The sequence below is a fragment of the Leguminivora glycinivorella genome, chromosome 1 (genome assembly GCF_023078275.1).
Source record: "Leguminivora glycinivorella isolate SPB_JAAS2020 chromosome 1, LegGlyc_1.1, whole genome shotgun sequence".
Taxonomy (NCBI): domain Eukaryota; kingdom Metazoa; phylum Arthropoda; class Insecta; order Lepidoptera; family Tortricidae; genus Leguminivora; species Leguminivora glycinivorella.
Genome location: NC_062971.1, coordinates 23,321,877 through 23,338,457, shown reverse-complemented (window position 1 = coordinate 23,338,457; position 16,581 = coordinate 23,321,877). Strand labels below are relative to the sequence as shown.

At 34.9% G+C, this 16,581-nt stretch overlaps 1 protein-coding gene across 2 annotated transcripts in view; it reads left to right on the top strand.

Moving 5' to 3' along the window:
* Positions 1–459: 459 nt before the first annotated feature.
* Positions 460–16,581, top strand: part of LOC125225996 (neural cell adhesion molecule 2-like) — a 151,430-nt gene continuing 135,308 nt past the window's right edge. For both annotated transcript variants that reach the window (XM_048129810.1, XM_048129813.1), the window contains exon 1: positions 460–619. In XM_048129810.1, the coding sequence (XP_047985767.1) occupies positions 574–619 (46 nt within the window). In that variant the 5' untranslated portion in view covers positions 460–573. The remainder of the gene's footprint in view (positions 620–16,581) is intronic.

Here is a 16,581-nt window from a genome sequence, read left to right as displayed (position 1 = left end):
TCTCGGAAACCGCTCTAACGATTTCGCTGAAATTTGTTATGTGGGGGGTTTCGGGGGTGAAAAATCGATCTAGCGTAGCCTTAGATCCCGGAAAACGCGAATTTTCGAGTTTTCATGAGGTTTTCTTTCGCGTTAGTAAACGTAAAATATGGTCGTTAATTTCGCCGCGCGCGCATCGATTCCGCTTAGCTCAGTCGTACGAGGTCGGTCTAATGTACGCAGATAGATCGTAGGTGTCAGGGTTTCGATTCCTGGCCAAATTTAGTTTTTGTTTTTTGTCTTTTTTTTTGTTTTTGTATTTATAAGAGTTTTTTTTGTCTAAAGACGTGATATATTAAAATAGAACATAGAGAAAAACTTTAAATATTGCGCACCAATGACCCTACATTAGCGCATGCGCGATAAAGAGTGTCGACTTGTATGTCGCTCGCTCCAGTAGTAGGCCTGTAGGACCCGCCGGCACCGCCGCTTCGCTTCAGCCACCACGGCTGGGTCACGAGAAAGTTTCGCCAGAAAAAGATAATATAACATTTATTCAAAGGGTAGTGTGACGTGGAGTGCCGTGATTCAAACATGCGGTGGCTTCCTCTGGCGGTTTGTTGCTACGCAGTTGGTCTAGGTAAGTTTGTTTACAAAACTTTTTATAGTTCTCTAGTTGACTGGCAGAGAATGCCTAGACCCTAGAAGCGTTCAGTTCGCCTGACGAACTTCATATTGTGTTATACATTTTAAAATACATATACAATTTAAGTTTAACTTTAATGCGTTTTATAAGCTAGTAGAAAAATACCAACTTACATTAAAAAAAGTTGGAATATAGTACATGTGTACGTACAAAGTATTCTACTGACCTATTTAATTCTGCAAATTATTTTATATATTTGTGATGCCGGAAATTAAAATTAACACGGGTTTCGTAAATGTATTAAAATTTACTTTAACTCCTTATCTGAATAGCAAAGATTTAAAGAATAGTCAGAAAGTTATTTAGCCAGGGAGTGGATATTGCAAACCAAATATTACGTAAGCAATATACAGCGCGTAAACCTAATAAGGGCGATAAAAGAAACCAGGCATATAATTCAATATTGTTATCATTAATTAAGAGGTGTTTTTGAGTTACTCTTAATTTTCACCCCATAATGAATTTTTGAAAAAATTCCCAGCAGCAATGTACTGTAAACGTTGTTGCGATGACAATCAATGACAACTGTCAACGAGCGTTAAACGCGAGTGTGTTTGCATTAAGTTGCGGGCCGAATTAATTTGTATGGATAAAAAAATTATTTCAATTTTAAGTAAGAGTTATCTAATTCCATTTTTTATGTCCTATACTCACCACCGTTAAGAGGTTCGCCCGTATTAGGTTTACACCCTGTATATTGATCAGCTATGAACAATTTATGATAGGTTTACATTAATGGATAAATTGTACATTTACCTACTTATAGTATTATAGGTATGCAAGGCTAAGTACCACAGTCTAAGCCTAAAATAAGCATAAAATTGGTGTACCTAAGATAATTTGTTTAAAATGTTAATATAAAAATATTTGAATGAATGTATGAATTAATGAATTACTTTATTGAGATAAACATGGTATACATTAGGTGGTGGTGGTTTACAATTACACCCCCTGTTTCAGAGAAGTGGGGGGTTAAAAAGAGACAAAAGATAGCCTATGTCACTCTCCATCCCTTCAACTATCTCCACTTAAAAATCACGTCAATTCGTCGTTCCGTTTTGCCGTGAAAGACGGACAAACCAACAGACACACACACTTTCCCATTTATAATATTAAGTAGTATGGATTTTAACCAGTTGATAGCAATATCACCAATTCTGAGACATTGAAAAAACATTTCTTGATTCGTGTTTTAGTTTGATTTCATTTCGTTAAGAAACAAACATAAAACGAAAATGAAATCAATATTCCTTATTACATTTCTGGGCGGGAATTCTAGTCACGTTGTGAGCCGATGTTAAAAAAAAGTTTGCGGCAACGGATATCTCCTAAGCGGCAGAAGTTTTTGAAAAAAGCGAATAAAAGGGATGTCTTGTTTTTTTACAAAGCAAGAAATAAAGCAGCAAATACATTTTTCTTAGTTAATAATATTAATCATTTTGTACATACTTTCTATATTTACCTATCTGCGATAGGTACATTTTATCATGTATTGGTGAGTTTTCTTAAATATTTCTATACAAAAAACTATTAAAGGTATTAACTTATTTTGGATCTTCCTGTGAATCTGATATTTAATCTGCTATATGCGCTCATTGTTCTGTCTAATAATCCGTATCAGTAATCATTTTTTTGATATAAAGGACCACAAGTTTATGTAAGTACCTACTTGTTATTTACATAGATATCCAACCGTAATTCTGAATTCTCTGTATTAGTGCCTTAATTTCATTTAACGCAAACATCGCCACTGTTATGTAACATTGCAAAATTGCAGAACAAGTCAGCAACAGTTTACCCTCGAAGTTTATAAAAATATATTAAGACGCAACCGCGGTAAGCAAGAATGAACAAGTTTATTACTGAATCAACTTGCAGACGAAGTTAACACTACGAGTAGAGACTTGGATTTCCAGTGACGAGGTTTTCTTACAATTCCGCCGGACATTTAACGTAAACACAACAAGGGTTCTGCATATTTATTAAACTAAAGAGTACAAAAGTTATCATTTACCATTTACGAGTAGGCATTTATTCGGAATCTGCAGTGTTAGAAGATGCATCTTTATAGAAAAAACCGGCCAAGTGCGAGTCGGATTCGCCCACCGAGGGTTCCGTATCCGTACAAATTTTTAACAGTTGAAATAATCTCATGTTTCTTAATATAACTCTAAAGACTAGAAGTATAGATATAGCGCCATCTCTCGGTGAATTTACTAACTAATTTGCGCGACCTGTATGGTGTGTTGGTTTTTCAGGGGTAATTCTTTATATTTTAACCGATTTCGACAGTTTTTAGGGTTCCGTAGTCAACTAGGAACCCTTATAGTTTCGCCATGTCTGTCTGTCCGTCCGTCCGTCCGTCCGTCCGTCCGTCCGTCCGTCCGTCCGTCCGTCCGTCCGTCCGCGGATAATCTCAGTAACCGTTAGCACTAGAAAGCTGAAATTTGGTACCAATATGTATATCGATCACGCCAACAAAGTGCAAAAATAAAAAATGGAAAAAAATGTTTTATTAGGGTACCCCCCCTACATGTAAAGTTGGGGCTGATATTTTTTTTCATTCCAAGCCCAACATGTGATATATTGTTGGATAGGTATTTAAAAATGAATAAGGGTTTACTAAGATCGTTTTTTGATAATATGAATATTTTCGGAAATAATCGCTCCTAAAGGAAAAAAATGCGTCCCCCCTCTAACTTTTGAACCATATGTTTAAAAAATATGAAAAAAATCACAAAAGTAGAACTTTATAAAGACTTTCTAGGAAAATGGTTTTGAACTTGCTAGGTTCAGTAGTTTTTGAGAAAAATACGGAAAACTACGGAACCCTACACTGAGCGTGGCCCGACACGCTCTTGGCCGGTTTTACTTTATTTGAAAGATAATATATGACTTTAAATTTCGTATTAATTTGAAGTACGATATATATCTGCAAGGGTGATTAAATTAAAAGTTAAAATCTGAAAAAAAATTATAAAAAAAGGTTTCAAGATATAGACACGTCTTTGGTTTTTCCTGTAATGTTTGGCATGAAAACAATGTTTCGTAAAATTTTCATAATTTTTCGTTGGTAAACTTCGGAGGAGAGGGGGGCGGTATTTTTTTACATTTACCCTCATAATTCTTTTTTTTTTTCACAACAAAAAAATATAAAAAATAGTTTTGATATGTACAGTTTGAGTTCTTTCTACCGATACCCCACTTGACCTAGTAACTTGACATTTACAGTTTGCCCCCCCCCGCATATTGGCCATTTTCTATAATTAATATATTATTAAATTAAAAAAAAATAATACTTTAAATTTGTAGAGGTTAACAATGTTCATAACTATTCCAAATTTCAAGTCTATAGCATAAGTAGTTCTCGAGATATTTGGAAAGACATGACAGACATACAGACAAAGCGTCGCCATAAGGGTTCCTTTTGTACCATTTTGGTACGGAACTCTAAAAATAATGATAATATTGATTACAAGTTGGAATTTATAATGATCCTTTTTTTACTTAATGATACATACAATTATTAGTACCTACATCTACCGTACTCATGTTCATTCATAAAGCAACATTCATTTCCTGTCATCACCATCCTCCTTGCGTTATCCCGGCATTTGCCACGACTCATGGGAGCCTGCCTGGGGTTCGCTATGACAACCAATCCCAAGATTTGGCGTAGGCACTAATTTTACGAAAGCGACTGCCATCTGACCTTCCAACCCGAAGTAACTAGACCTTATTGGAATTAGTTCGGTTTCCTTACGATGTTTTCCTTCACCGAAAAGCGACTGGCAAATATCAAATGACATTTCGCAGATAAGTTCCGAAAAACTCATTGGTGCGAGCCGGGGTTCGAACCCGCGACCTCCGGAACGAAATTCGCACGCACTTACCACCAGCGCTAATGAATAGTCCTGTCATCCAGTGATAATAATTTAGTTTACTCCAGGGATTTGCAATGAATAACTCGTGCGTGTATGAATGAATTACTATAAATATACGATTCTACATTGCATAAGTAATACTTAATCCTCAATTGTCATATAAAATGTTGTAAAAGTGACACATAAGGCGCGCACGTCTGTTTAATTGGGAGGTCAGCCGGTGTGTCAATTATAGTTCATTCAACCAATAAAGATACACACCTACTGAGCTATTATAGTGCCAATGGCGATGACGGAAGCTTTTCACGCAATTCGTTTTAGAGCCAGAAAAAAATATGTCTATGAAAATAGTTTTGACTAGTCTTGATATTGAGAGTACATCAAATTTAGTAACTAGTCGTATGTAAAAGGATATGCCAAATATGTCGCAATAATATGGGCTTAGATTAGGGCTCTTTCGTGCATTGCAGTAATTAACTATTTGATGCCAACGCTGACAGGCGCTGGTTTATATGAGAAATACCTGTCATGATTTGAGGGAAAGCTTATGATAATTTTCGACTAGGAAGCCAAATGTTGAAACACTTGCAACGGATTAGGTTGGGTACTAATCGGCGTGTTCATAAAATAAATGATTGCCGCTGAAGTTATCATCGTCATATCAAACGTGAAGTTCGACATAAAATTACCGCACCAATGTGGCAGCAAACGTCGCTCATGTAGAAGGAAGTTCAAGTTTGACAGGTAGGCGGCGTAAGAACGACCCTTTAACAGAAGTAAAAGTCATACTGCTAAAGTCGAAATCCGAACGAACTATGTATTTTTAGAGAAACTTTTTTTCGAGAGTCTCTATGCTCGAATGAAAATTTGTCAGTTGTGAGAATGCTTAAGGTACAGCGGGGCAAATCTCGACTGGGGGGCAATTCTAACTGATCCATTTTTTCCATCATTACACTATGATGTTGAGTTCTACATGTATCCAGTGAACACGCCTACCATATATAACCGGTGGACACTCTGTTTAATAATGCAAACATTGTAAAACATGGAATAAATTGACCAGTTACATTGGCCCCTCAGTCGAGATTTGTCCGGTGTACCTTACTAAGATTTTGATAGGTTCTATTTTATCAAATAAATATTGGCCTTTCAAATATCTTTGACGAGTATTTAATCGATACCCATATAACACGTTGAATCACGCCTGGCCCTAATATTGAAAGGTTGATTGATGGCGCCATCACGCCGTTGATATACGAAATAAAGTTTTACGAGATATAAGCCGGCTATTAGACAATTTGATGATTATACAGGGAAATTATAATTTTACCGCGTTGCTTGCCATTAGTGATGGTATTGGTAGGTGCGGCGGCGGCCGCTCCTAGGCTAGGGCATTCGCTATTTCAGACGTTGACAGGTCAACGACTCTGACCTAAGTAATTGCAAGTAACGGTGTTGCAGCTAATTACTAAATTTTTAGAAGGCAATTTTGCGTGGTATGTTGTCTACTGTATTAAAAGAGTGCAATTTATCATGAGCGATAATTATATTAATAAGTTAACCCAGTCACAAATATTTTGCTTTTCAATTTTGCATTATATAATATAATTCGCAAATTTCACATTGCAGTTGTTTTTTTTAATAACAAGACTTCCGTGAATACGTATTAAGTTGGTACTCTTTTATGTGTGAGTAATAGTTCAGTCAATATATTTATCATATTGACATATTTTGGTACATTCGAACAAGCCCTTTTTTTTAGCCCTTTTATAAGGGAACTAAAACAAACGTGAAATCGTTGCTCGTACCAATAAATAACCGTATGCATTCCCCAGGGTTGTCGCCTCCAGTAAATATTGAGCATGGCGTTGAACTAGGAATGAAAATAGACAATACCATCCGTTAGTGCAATTTAAACGAGCACATTTTTGCAGCAACAATGTTTTGCCACGCTGTTTTATTATATCCTATATGAAATTTAATACTTTGACGATAGTTCCGTATTAAACAACATAATTTGAAAATATAGGTTTGAAGATATAAACAGAAAGAAGGGAACCACACACATGCATCTGCGGCTCTATGGTGGGTGCTGACGGCCACCATGCTCTGAGTTGCCGTCGCTGCGCAGGAAGACATCCGCGACATTTTGCCCTCAACGAGACCATCCAGAGAGCCCTAAGGTCGGCTGGTGTCCCTTCGGTACTTGAGCCACCAGGACTTAGCCGCACTGATGGTAAACGTCCTGATGGCCTGACTTTAGTACCGTGGGAACGGGGGCGGTGTTTGGTATGGGACGCTACGTGTGTCAGTACCTTCGCTGCCTCCCACATCTCCCGCACCTCGCACGCGGCCGGAGCGGCGGCTCAATCGCAAGCGGGCTTGAAACGCCTAAAATATCTTCCCATTGGCCCGGGCTACATATTTGTCCCATTCGCGGTAGAGACGGCGGGGAGCTGGGGAACAGACGCGAAGTGCTTTGCACGCGAATTAGGCCGTCGACTCAGGCAAAAAGGAGAAAGCCCCCGCTCCGAGTCGTTCCTGGTGCAAAAGCTGTCCATTGTAATTCAACGCGGAAACGCTGCGAGCGTCATGGGCACTTTTGCACCGGGAACGACAGGGAATAGTTTATTTTGATAGTTCTAAGTTTTTATTGTTATTAGTGTTTAGTTATCTGTTTATTTTGAGTGGATTAAAATTTATATTTATAAAATGATTGAAGAAGGGAATAAATATAACATAACGCAATAGAGTAGGTACTCGACTCGAAATCAGCACCTTTTTCGAACTGGCATAACGATTTGTTAAATATGGATTTTATTATTTAAATACAGTGCAATGACGTTACGGCAGTCATTGTTTAATTAATTACTCTTTAATGTTCTGTACGATTTATAAAATAGAAACTGGATCTAAAACTAACTGCTTTCTATTAATTTTCTGGTGCTTTATTTCATGTTTAACTGCATTTCAAATAAATTATTGTATTTCACAGTATGTAAAACAAGTGAATCAAAAGTTTATTTGAAATTCATTTGCTGTAAATTAATTTAATAGAAATGCAGTCAAATACCCTCTTGTCCATCGTAATCAAGTACCTTACAATTGTAACTGCCATTGAAATAAATAAATCAACAGCAATTTCAATCAGGACGCTCCAATATGAAAACTTTCCCAATTTAGGATATTATTGTCATGGGTTACAAAAACTGGTAGGTAAAAATAAAATAATAATAAACCGTAAACCAATATTGTCAGTTGAAACACAAAAGTTTATGAATGTTTTATACTAAGTCCAGTTAGAGAATTAATAAAACATCTATCTGGACCTACTTATGCAACTGACACATAATTATGTGTGCCAAAGTCCGGATGATAGACCTTGATTGCATTTTTTTTGGAACAATATGTTTGTCACATTAATTCGTCGAACGGGATGCAGGCCGCCCGGCTCAGCCGCAAATTGAATTCATTTCGACTCGTCGCCGGGTCAGTGACGTGATCGGTCGCCATGCGACGTGCCACTTTGTTTTTATTTCATAACTAAATGACACATATAGCTTTTTGCATGCATAATAAAAAGGCATATTGAGATTAGAGCCGCGAAGTAAGGTAAAATAGTACCAGCAAGCTAATGCCCAATAGATGACAGCGTAAGCTTGATGTCGATATACATGTGCACATACACAGGCCAAGAAAAAGAAAAGCAGCTATGCTAGCAGTTCAAAGTGCAGCAAACACGAAACACGCTAAAGTATTGTGTATACCTACAGATGTAGTGCGAAAAGCTCTTCCTTCGTATTTTTCCGGAAACGTTCGTATTTGTCATGCTAGTTCAGATAGTGTCAGTACATTTTGTACTGAGACTAACTGAAATAGCATGACACGTTCGTGCGTTTCCGTTAAAATACGAAGGAAAAGCTTTCCACACTACATCAGCTGTACTCGTATTTCAATGGTGGAGAAATTTTATCACGTTTATAAATTAAAAGTGGCATTTACTGGGTCACTATTGAGCACTAGTACACCTTAAGTATAATACTTACTTTTAAGAAAAATCATAGAAATGCTCTAGCAGATTACAAAAATAAAAATATATCTCTTTTTTTTCTTCAGGAATAAATTAAACATTTTCAATGTATAATAAGTATTATAACATAGGTACATTCAAGATAAAATTTTCAGTTCATAACAACAAACTTAAGGCTACGGTAAGGCTAGTTAACTCTGCCAATGTTTATTTTATATTATGCAACAAAATTTAAATGAATATAAATAAAATAAAATAAACTTAACATCCGGACGAGAGGCCATCTTGTCTTCGTTAATTATACTTTACCATTGCCAAGTGCAAGTTAAGTCAAGTTATAATTAGTATCAACACTCAAAAAAGCTAAGAAAACGGTTTATTTTTTATATTTCTCTGATTTTATATCCTTGTCAATTTCCCCTCGGTCCTAATTGCATTTTGTATAGGCGAGAGGATAATAAAATTCAGCGAAGACTCTCGTAAAATGGGTAACAACGTTCGGTTGGCCTCTAATGAAGGAGTTGTGAGTTGTAAGGCGTCCCTTTGACAATACTGTGCTCTAAGTGTCCCGCAGTGTTACCCTAATTTGCCTCAATTTTCGTACGTACATTTTGAATTTCACGCTTGCTTTTGCGAATAATTAATTTATACTTAAATCGTGTGTTTGAATGGCTGGAAAATCAAAAATGATTCACGGTTTAGGCTGAGAGTCTGCTCATTGGAAATTATGGTAGAAATTTTAGACAAATACTATTTGAAGCAGTCAGGCAGAAATACTATAACCGCAATATTATTTCATACACGTACATAATAAAGGTATGTATTCAAATTGAATTACGTTTTTGTTAGTAAGTACTGTGCGGGAACAGAAGGGTCATAATATAATGTTAAGGGCTCCATATATTCCACGACTCTTCTCTTTCCGACCCAATTCTATGTTTTATGATTGAAAATAATATTTCCCACATTTTTATTTATAGATTGCAATCTGTCTATAAACTGTCAATTCGGCATTGCTATCTTTGCTTGAAACGAAACTTCCGGAAATGTTTAAATTTACCACCCTTTCATGAGAATCGATTTAGATAGCGCACATTTTCTTTGAAGGAAAGGAGAATCCTACAGTAAGTGTCGAGCACCAGAGACTGTTTTAAATACTTCTAATAAATTATTATTTTTTAACGGGTAGAATCGTCTGGACGATTGTCTGAATCGTTGCCACTAGGCTTAGAATCAATTTAAAAGTGGAAAATTAATACTAGTAATGGATCTAGAGGCCGTCAGTTCAAGTCTCACGCGAGGCACTAATCCACTTTTAAAACTTTCAATAAAGGTACACAATTATTAAATATGCTAATATTATTTAATAACTTAAGCTTCCTGTGTGAATTAAACACATCCGTGATAACATAAACTTTTGCTGTCTGTGAGAAAGGCGTTGACAACCATTTGTCTAATGCACCTAAAACGAGTTTTTGCTTATTTAAAGAATATAACATTTTTTTATCAAAGTGTACTGTATGCCATCTCCAATTCTCCTTCAATTGAATAGAATAGAATAGAAATCATTTATTCGTGACAAGTGAAAACAGAAATTATTCAAATAATAACTCAAAGAATAACTGGAAGAATTGCTCAAAGGATAACTGGAAGAGATCCCTTAAAGGGATAAGTTCGCCTTTGTACTAGTGATAAGCTCTTTTTATTGTGTGTTGCATTATTTTTTGGTACAATACTTATAGTGTTTTACTTCTACTACTAAAGTATGGGGCCGTTCATAATTAGGGTTTAAGCAAATTCATTACAGTTTTTTACAGACCCCTCCCCCCATGCTATTGTAAATAAACAAAGCAAAGGACCCCCTTACAAAGTAATTACATATGTAAGTACAAGGCTCGGAAAAAATATCTGTGCTCATCATCATCACACAAATAAAAGTCCTTACCGGGATTCGAACCCCCGACCGGTCGTCATTATTTTTCGAACACGCAAAAACTTTTCTGCATAAATAACGCCGGTGTTGGCTTTGACTTTACGACTATTCTGTTAGGAAGTTGGGCTCAGCGTTTATTTTTTGCGGTAAGATTTTATGATCTATATTTTATATGGCTGCATAGCGGTGTAGGTATGTATGTAGAAATACCGAATCTCTATTCTACCTATATAAAGAGAGTAAAAAAAGTTATGTGCCTAACTTTTTAATTAATACGTTACTCGGTAGCTAAAGAAACATTATGTAATTTTTGGTTCTAGTTAGTAACATGCAATGATTGTCAAATTCCGTGGAAAGCGGATCGTGTTAATCGTGTAGAAAATTAGTGTCAAAGTAAAATGTAGTGCATTGATTGCTATCTTTCGATACAGTATTAAAACTATATTTTTTTTTCTTTTTAATGAACTACGTTTCTTCTAATTGTCTGCCCACTTTCGTCATTCCTAATTTGATCATCTCCGTCTTTACCACTTAGTACTGTATGTGAAGTAGTTATAATTAGGGATTAAATTTCTATCTTTAGTCATAATTATGTTTAGGACATTCCGGTCTGAGGGTTGACTCAGAGCGGACGCTGCACCACCACCTGCAGTGTGTACTCAAACATACTTGTGTGTTTTATTAACTACAATTCCTAAATGTCAGTCTCACTCCTTCTTCTTTAAATCTGTTATCTTTTTCAATTCAGACTGTTTTGAAAACTAGATTAGTACTTTTTTTTTATATATATATAGGTACATATATGATTGTTTTTTTTTCTTTCTTCAATAGCATACAATATAATTGTACAATGCAAGCATCGCACATTTCTCGCGTCAGCATTAAAATTAATATAATTATGACTTGATTAGAATTGCTTTGCATTGCTTGATTGCATTTGCATGCATTTAGTTATGTTTTATTGCAATTAAATAATGATTGATTGATTGATTGATCGCTGTATTTGCGATTACGCTATACATCGATTTATGCATTAGTTTACGTTTATACGTGCTCCTAGCTAGTACTCAGTATACCTTGGTTATCAATAAATTTATAAGTGTATCAAAAATCAGTGTTTCTATCAAGACTACCATCAACCATCAAGAATCATATCATCTAAGGTGTACGGCTCGTATAATAATATTTCACTAATTTCATACCTTTTCTTGATTTACATTATTATTATTTATTTATTTTTTTAATAGGTCGCTTGTCAGGCGTCTAATGTATATTAGGTAATTATTGATGGTAACTGATTGTATCGGCCCTATACTTCATTATATGCACCTATTATTGCTAGTAACTAGTAAATAGTACATATAAGTATTTAGTTATAGGACCTAATGTATCTGGAGCCTCGTCTGCCGACAAACCATTACTCTGGTTTGGCAGAAGATAAATTTAGTTGTAGGTTTAGTTTTTGAATAAATATTTATTTCATTTTATTTCATTTTTCATTTCATCTAATGCAATTCATAATACTTACGGATATTATAATGTTTAGTTAGATCTACTCATAAATTTAATTATAAATTGCAGTGCATAGTTATTAAAACTTTTACTGTCTACTGTTTTTTTTTTCCTGGATCGAAAGGGCTCGTGATTCATTGCATTGTAATACATAGAGATACTATATAGAATATGCATTAAAATCCTATTCAGGGTCACGTATCCACTTTATCGTTTTATTGATTTTGTTTCATCATGATCAGCTTTCTTTCTCGTAGATACTTTGTACCACACAAAGTAATCAACGATTAATTTTCTAAAATAGATAGCTGTTCATACACTATTTAAGAATTGCTTACCCAATTGACCCAATTAACATCCGATTTATATCTACACAGTATGTACATATTTTAGATAACACTTTTCTTTTAAAGTATTTTATCAACATCTTTTTTTTATTATTATTATTATCTCTTTATCTATCTTAAGATCTTAACTCTTAGGCTAGGCTATTTTATAATATGATTATTAAAGAAATTACAAAACCACTCTTTTTTTTTTTGGCTGATTGGCGATTGACCATAGTCACACCTGATGGAAGGTGAAGATATAGTCGAAGATGGAGCTCACCGATTCAGTAATACTTAGCATATTCACTTTTATCTTAATGAGACCGAGGTCGTATTTTTCTGGGAACATCTATGGTGGGAGTGCATTCCATTCCTTTGATAAAATATTATCTAAATTATTACCCAAATATTATCTCCTTCATTTACTTTCTTTGCGCTGTTAACCGAACAAATCAGCATGCCCATTTACAAGGCATCAAGTCATACTGAAATTGACCGGAGTAACAGGAGTAACAGAATACTTATACAGCTCACCGAACTACGAGGTAGTTTAGTAGATAAGCACAGTGTTTCTCCCAAGGTACCACGATTTGAATTTGTTTTTGCAGCTGTGTCTTTAAATTCCTTCAGGAGATGTTATATCTTGACAGACTCAGCGTTTATTTATGTGTCACACGGAGAGAAAAACAACTAGATTTAATGTTCGTTCAACATTTCTATTTTTTTTTTGTTAAAATTGCGCCTACGTGTTCTTTCATTCCAACTACAAGTTTGATGTTGTTAAGTGTAGTTACACTTCCTTCTACATTTTTTTTTTATACCACGTCGGTGGCAAACAGTTATAGGGCCTCCTAATTGAAAGCGGTCACCGTAACCTATGAACGCCTGCTTTTGTTCATTTTCTTGACCAGACGAAATAAGGTCACTAGTGAGATTTATTTTATAAATTTACAAACTTAGGTTAATAGTTCGCTTGGAAAATCTTTAATATGTATTCACGAAAGAGAGACCACATTTCAATATCCTCCCGTGAAATTACGCAAACAAGTTCAGCATTTTTATTTCTTATTTTTTTTTCTATATTAGTTCAATAGAGGCTCACAGATCCATTAGTTTATTTGTTTTAACTGGACACCTGACTTGTATGAGATTCACCTACATGAATCTCTGCAGTATGTACCTATTACCCTAACTGATAACGAGTACCTTCAGTACCAATATATTTTTGTAATGATTTTCAACTGACGTAGATTGTCTTTGAAAATCTATCATAGATCAACTTAAATAGGCATGTCTTTCTCTTGAGGTCACCCATACTGACAAAGCCTTGTTGACGGTAAGCAGAGTTAGCAACTTCTTTTTTTTCCGCGTTGTTGAAATGTATCAAGCGTTCGCTTAATTTTATTCAATTCAGCTGCACCACTACGTGTTTTTTTTTAATATACAATGCAATGTCAAACCAATGCACTGTCTTTATTTTTTTTATTTTTTTCACTCTGATTGACGTTAGCGGCATCTAGGTATATAAAGAGTGCTCTTTTCCAGCGCTCCCACCGAACTCCTACTGATGTAGGATCACCTTCGCTGTCAAATGCCTCCAACGACAATTAAGAAGCCATACTGGACTTTCTTGGGGCAACCTGTACCCAATCAATTTAATGATTCTAACTAACACAAGTCAAAATATATTATATTGAAAATATTTCAGCTTATGCTATCTCAAAGTACTCAGTCATTGTACTTGAGTGTTTTACTGGGGTAGTTGTCTCAGACTCTCAGGCACTGGATGCCTTGGTATTTTTTCCTTTCATATGTGTAATTTATTTCGGTTTCAATTTAATGATATTTATTGACCGACGTCAATCTACTATTATGACAATTGAAGGCTCAGATAGTATTTATCATCTGATCTAAGCGTCATTTAAGCGCACGTTCAACCAGTATAACCGTAATTTACTTCGTGTTTAGGTTAGGTTTTTTTTTTTTGCTATTGAACTATGTTTATAACAATTTAATGACCAGATAAATATATCTGCTTTAACCAAGGTAAGTATGTTTTTTTTTTTCATTTATTTTACATGACAATTAAATGTCCAGATTCAGTAATCTGCTGGTTCCACATATATCTATATTTATCCTCGTAAGGCTAAAGTCATGTCAAATTAATGACCAGATACATTTTATCTGCTTTGAATGAGCCGTGCACACTGTACAGGTCAGGTCATTGTTATTTTGTTACCAGTAGGTTTTTTTTTTCCATGACAATTTAATGTCCAGATTCGGTAATCTGCTGTATTAACTAGCTTAATAACCAGAATTTCTGTTATCCAATTTACACACATGACAATTAAATGTCCAGATTCTGTAATCTGCTGTTTCCAAATTCGCAATTTAATGCCTTATTTTCAGCCACAATGGCATAAAATTTCATAGTATTTAGATGCGATTTAAATGGTCGATACTAAACAATACAATTGAATGTACAGAGTGCACCTCCATGTGCTGTTTCCAAATTCGCAATTTAATGCCTTATTTTCAGCCACAAATGGCATAAAATTTCATAGTACTTAGGTGCCAATTAAATGGTCGATACAATTGAATGTACAGAGTTGCACCTCCGTTTAATGCCACTTTTTTTTTCCTGCCGACTTTACTGACAAAGTAATTTAATACTTAGATGGAAACTGCTTATCATAAGTGCTTCAAAAATGTGTTTTTTTTTTTCTATACCGTGTTTTTTTTTCGTTAAATTTGACACGTCGTTAGGTTCATTATCAAGAACCATCCTGTATATCACTTTTAGGTAAATATGCAATAAAAAATGTTCATCCTTTTCATACATAATAAATTAATTTATTATTGTGAGAGACCCTTAAGAATAACATTCAAGTTAGAGTCAAGTGATTGACGGCATATGTCAAAACAAATAATATTAGGAATTGTTGTGTTCAGCACTTTTTTTTTTTTTAAACTCGATAACCGCAAGAATTACGACGCTAGTTTCATAGATAAATTAATTGTATTTGATGTAATGAATCTCTTTTTTTTTTAAGTTAACGTAATCCAATAACAACAGGGTGTATATTTCTTTATTTATTATAAGTAGGTATATTTAGCACTTAATGTGAACCCATCTGGTTTTCTGGTTTTTAAGTAATTAAATACTCAGATAAAACTGCTCGAAATCGGCGTTAGGAATGTTTACGTAAGTCAATCCGCGACAAGAGTATTAGTCACGATTTTATGGCATGTTCAATCAATTCAAAAGATTCACGTTCAAGTGATAATCTATCTCTAAATAAGTGTTACTTTCCCGACATATGCATAGATCCTTTCATTTGCAGCTGTAGTTCAAATAACCACTTAATGAAGTCGTGACTTACGTTACTTTTACGTAAATTCACCCCTGTAAGGAAGTATACTTAGGTAAGTATTTATCTAGTTTGTTTTGGTTTTCACCTTACTCTCAAACATCGACTAATGCTACCATAGGACATTTAAGTGTGATGGTTGTACAACATTTTATCATTCAAGTAAATGCCTTATTTAGGTAAATAGCTTAACCATTCATAAATTTAGCAACATCACATAATTTTGTGTATTAAACCAACCAACAGGTAGATGGTAACTTCACTAATTAAAAATAAATATCATTTCTTTTGGTTGGACGGAAATTATTGTAAATTGTAATGATTCCGGGCTGTGATTTATGTAAATAATAAATCAATTTTATAAACCCACTACACATAAACTCAAATAACATTTTGGTGCCTAAAAACATTTGGCAATCTAGGTAGGTAACCAAACCGTTTACTAGGTAGGTAGGAGCCACACACCAACACCTGTATAGGCATGACAATCTAGGAAGGCTGGCCGTATGTTGTCAATTGCCTCAAACATTTTATTAATTGCATCGTTCGGTTACCTGCTTAAGATTTATATTCGCACGGTTGAAAGAAATAACATTTCATTTATTTTTATTTAGTTTTGACTTAATTCTTGAAAAACTGCCGTTATAATCATTTCGCTTTGTAGTATTTAATGAACACTTTCATTTAGCTTCATTACGTTCCGAAACTACTAAGAATGCCAGTAATTTAAAACGGCAGGTAACCAAACCTGTTTACAAAAAGATAACGGTGCATCATGGCGCATCGTTACTCGATTTTATAGGTTATGTTACTTATGTTTCTATCCCATCTTTTCCG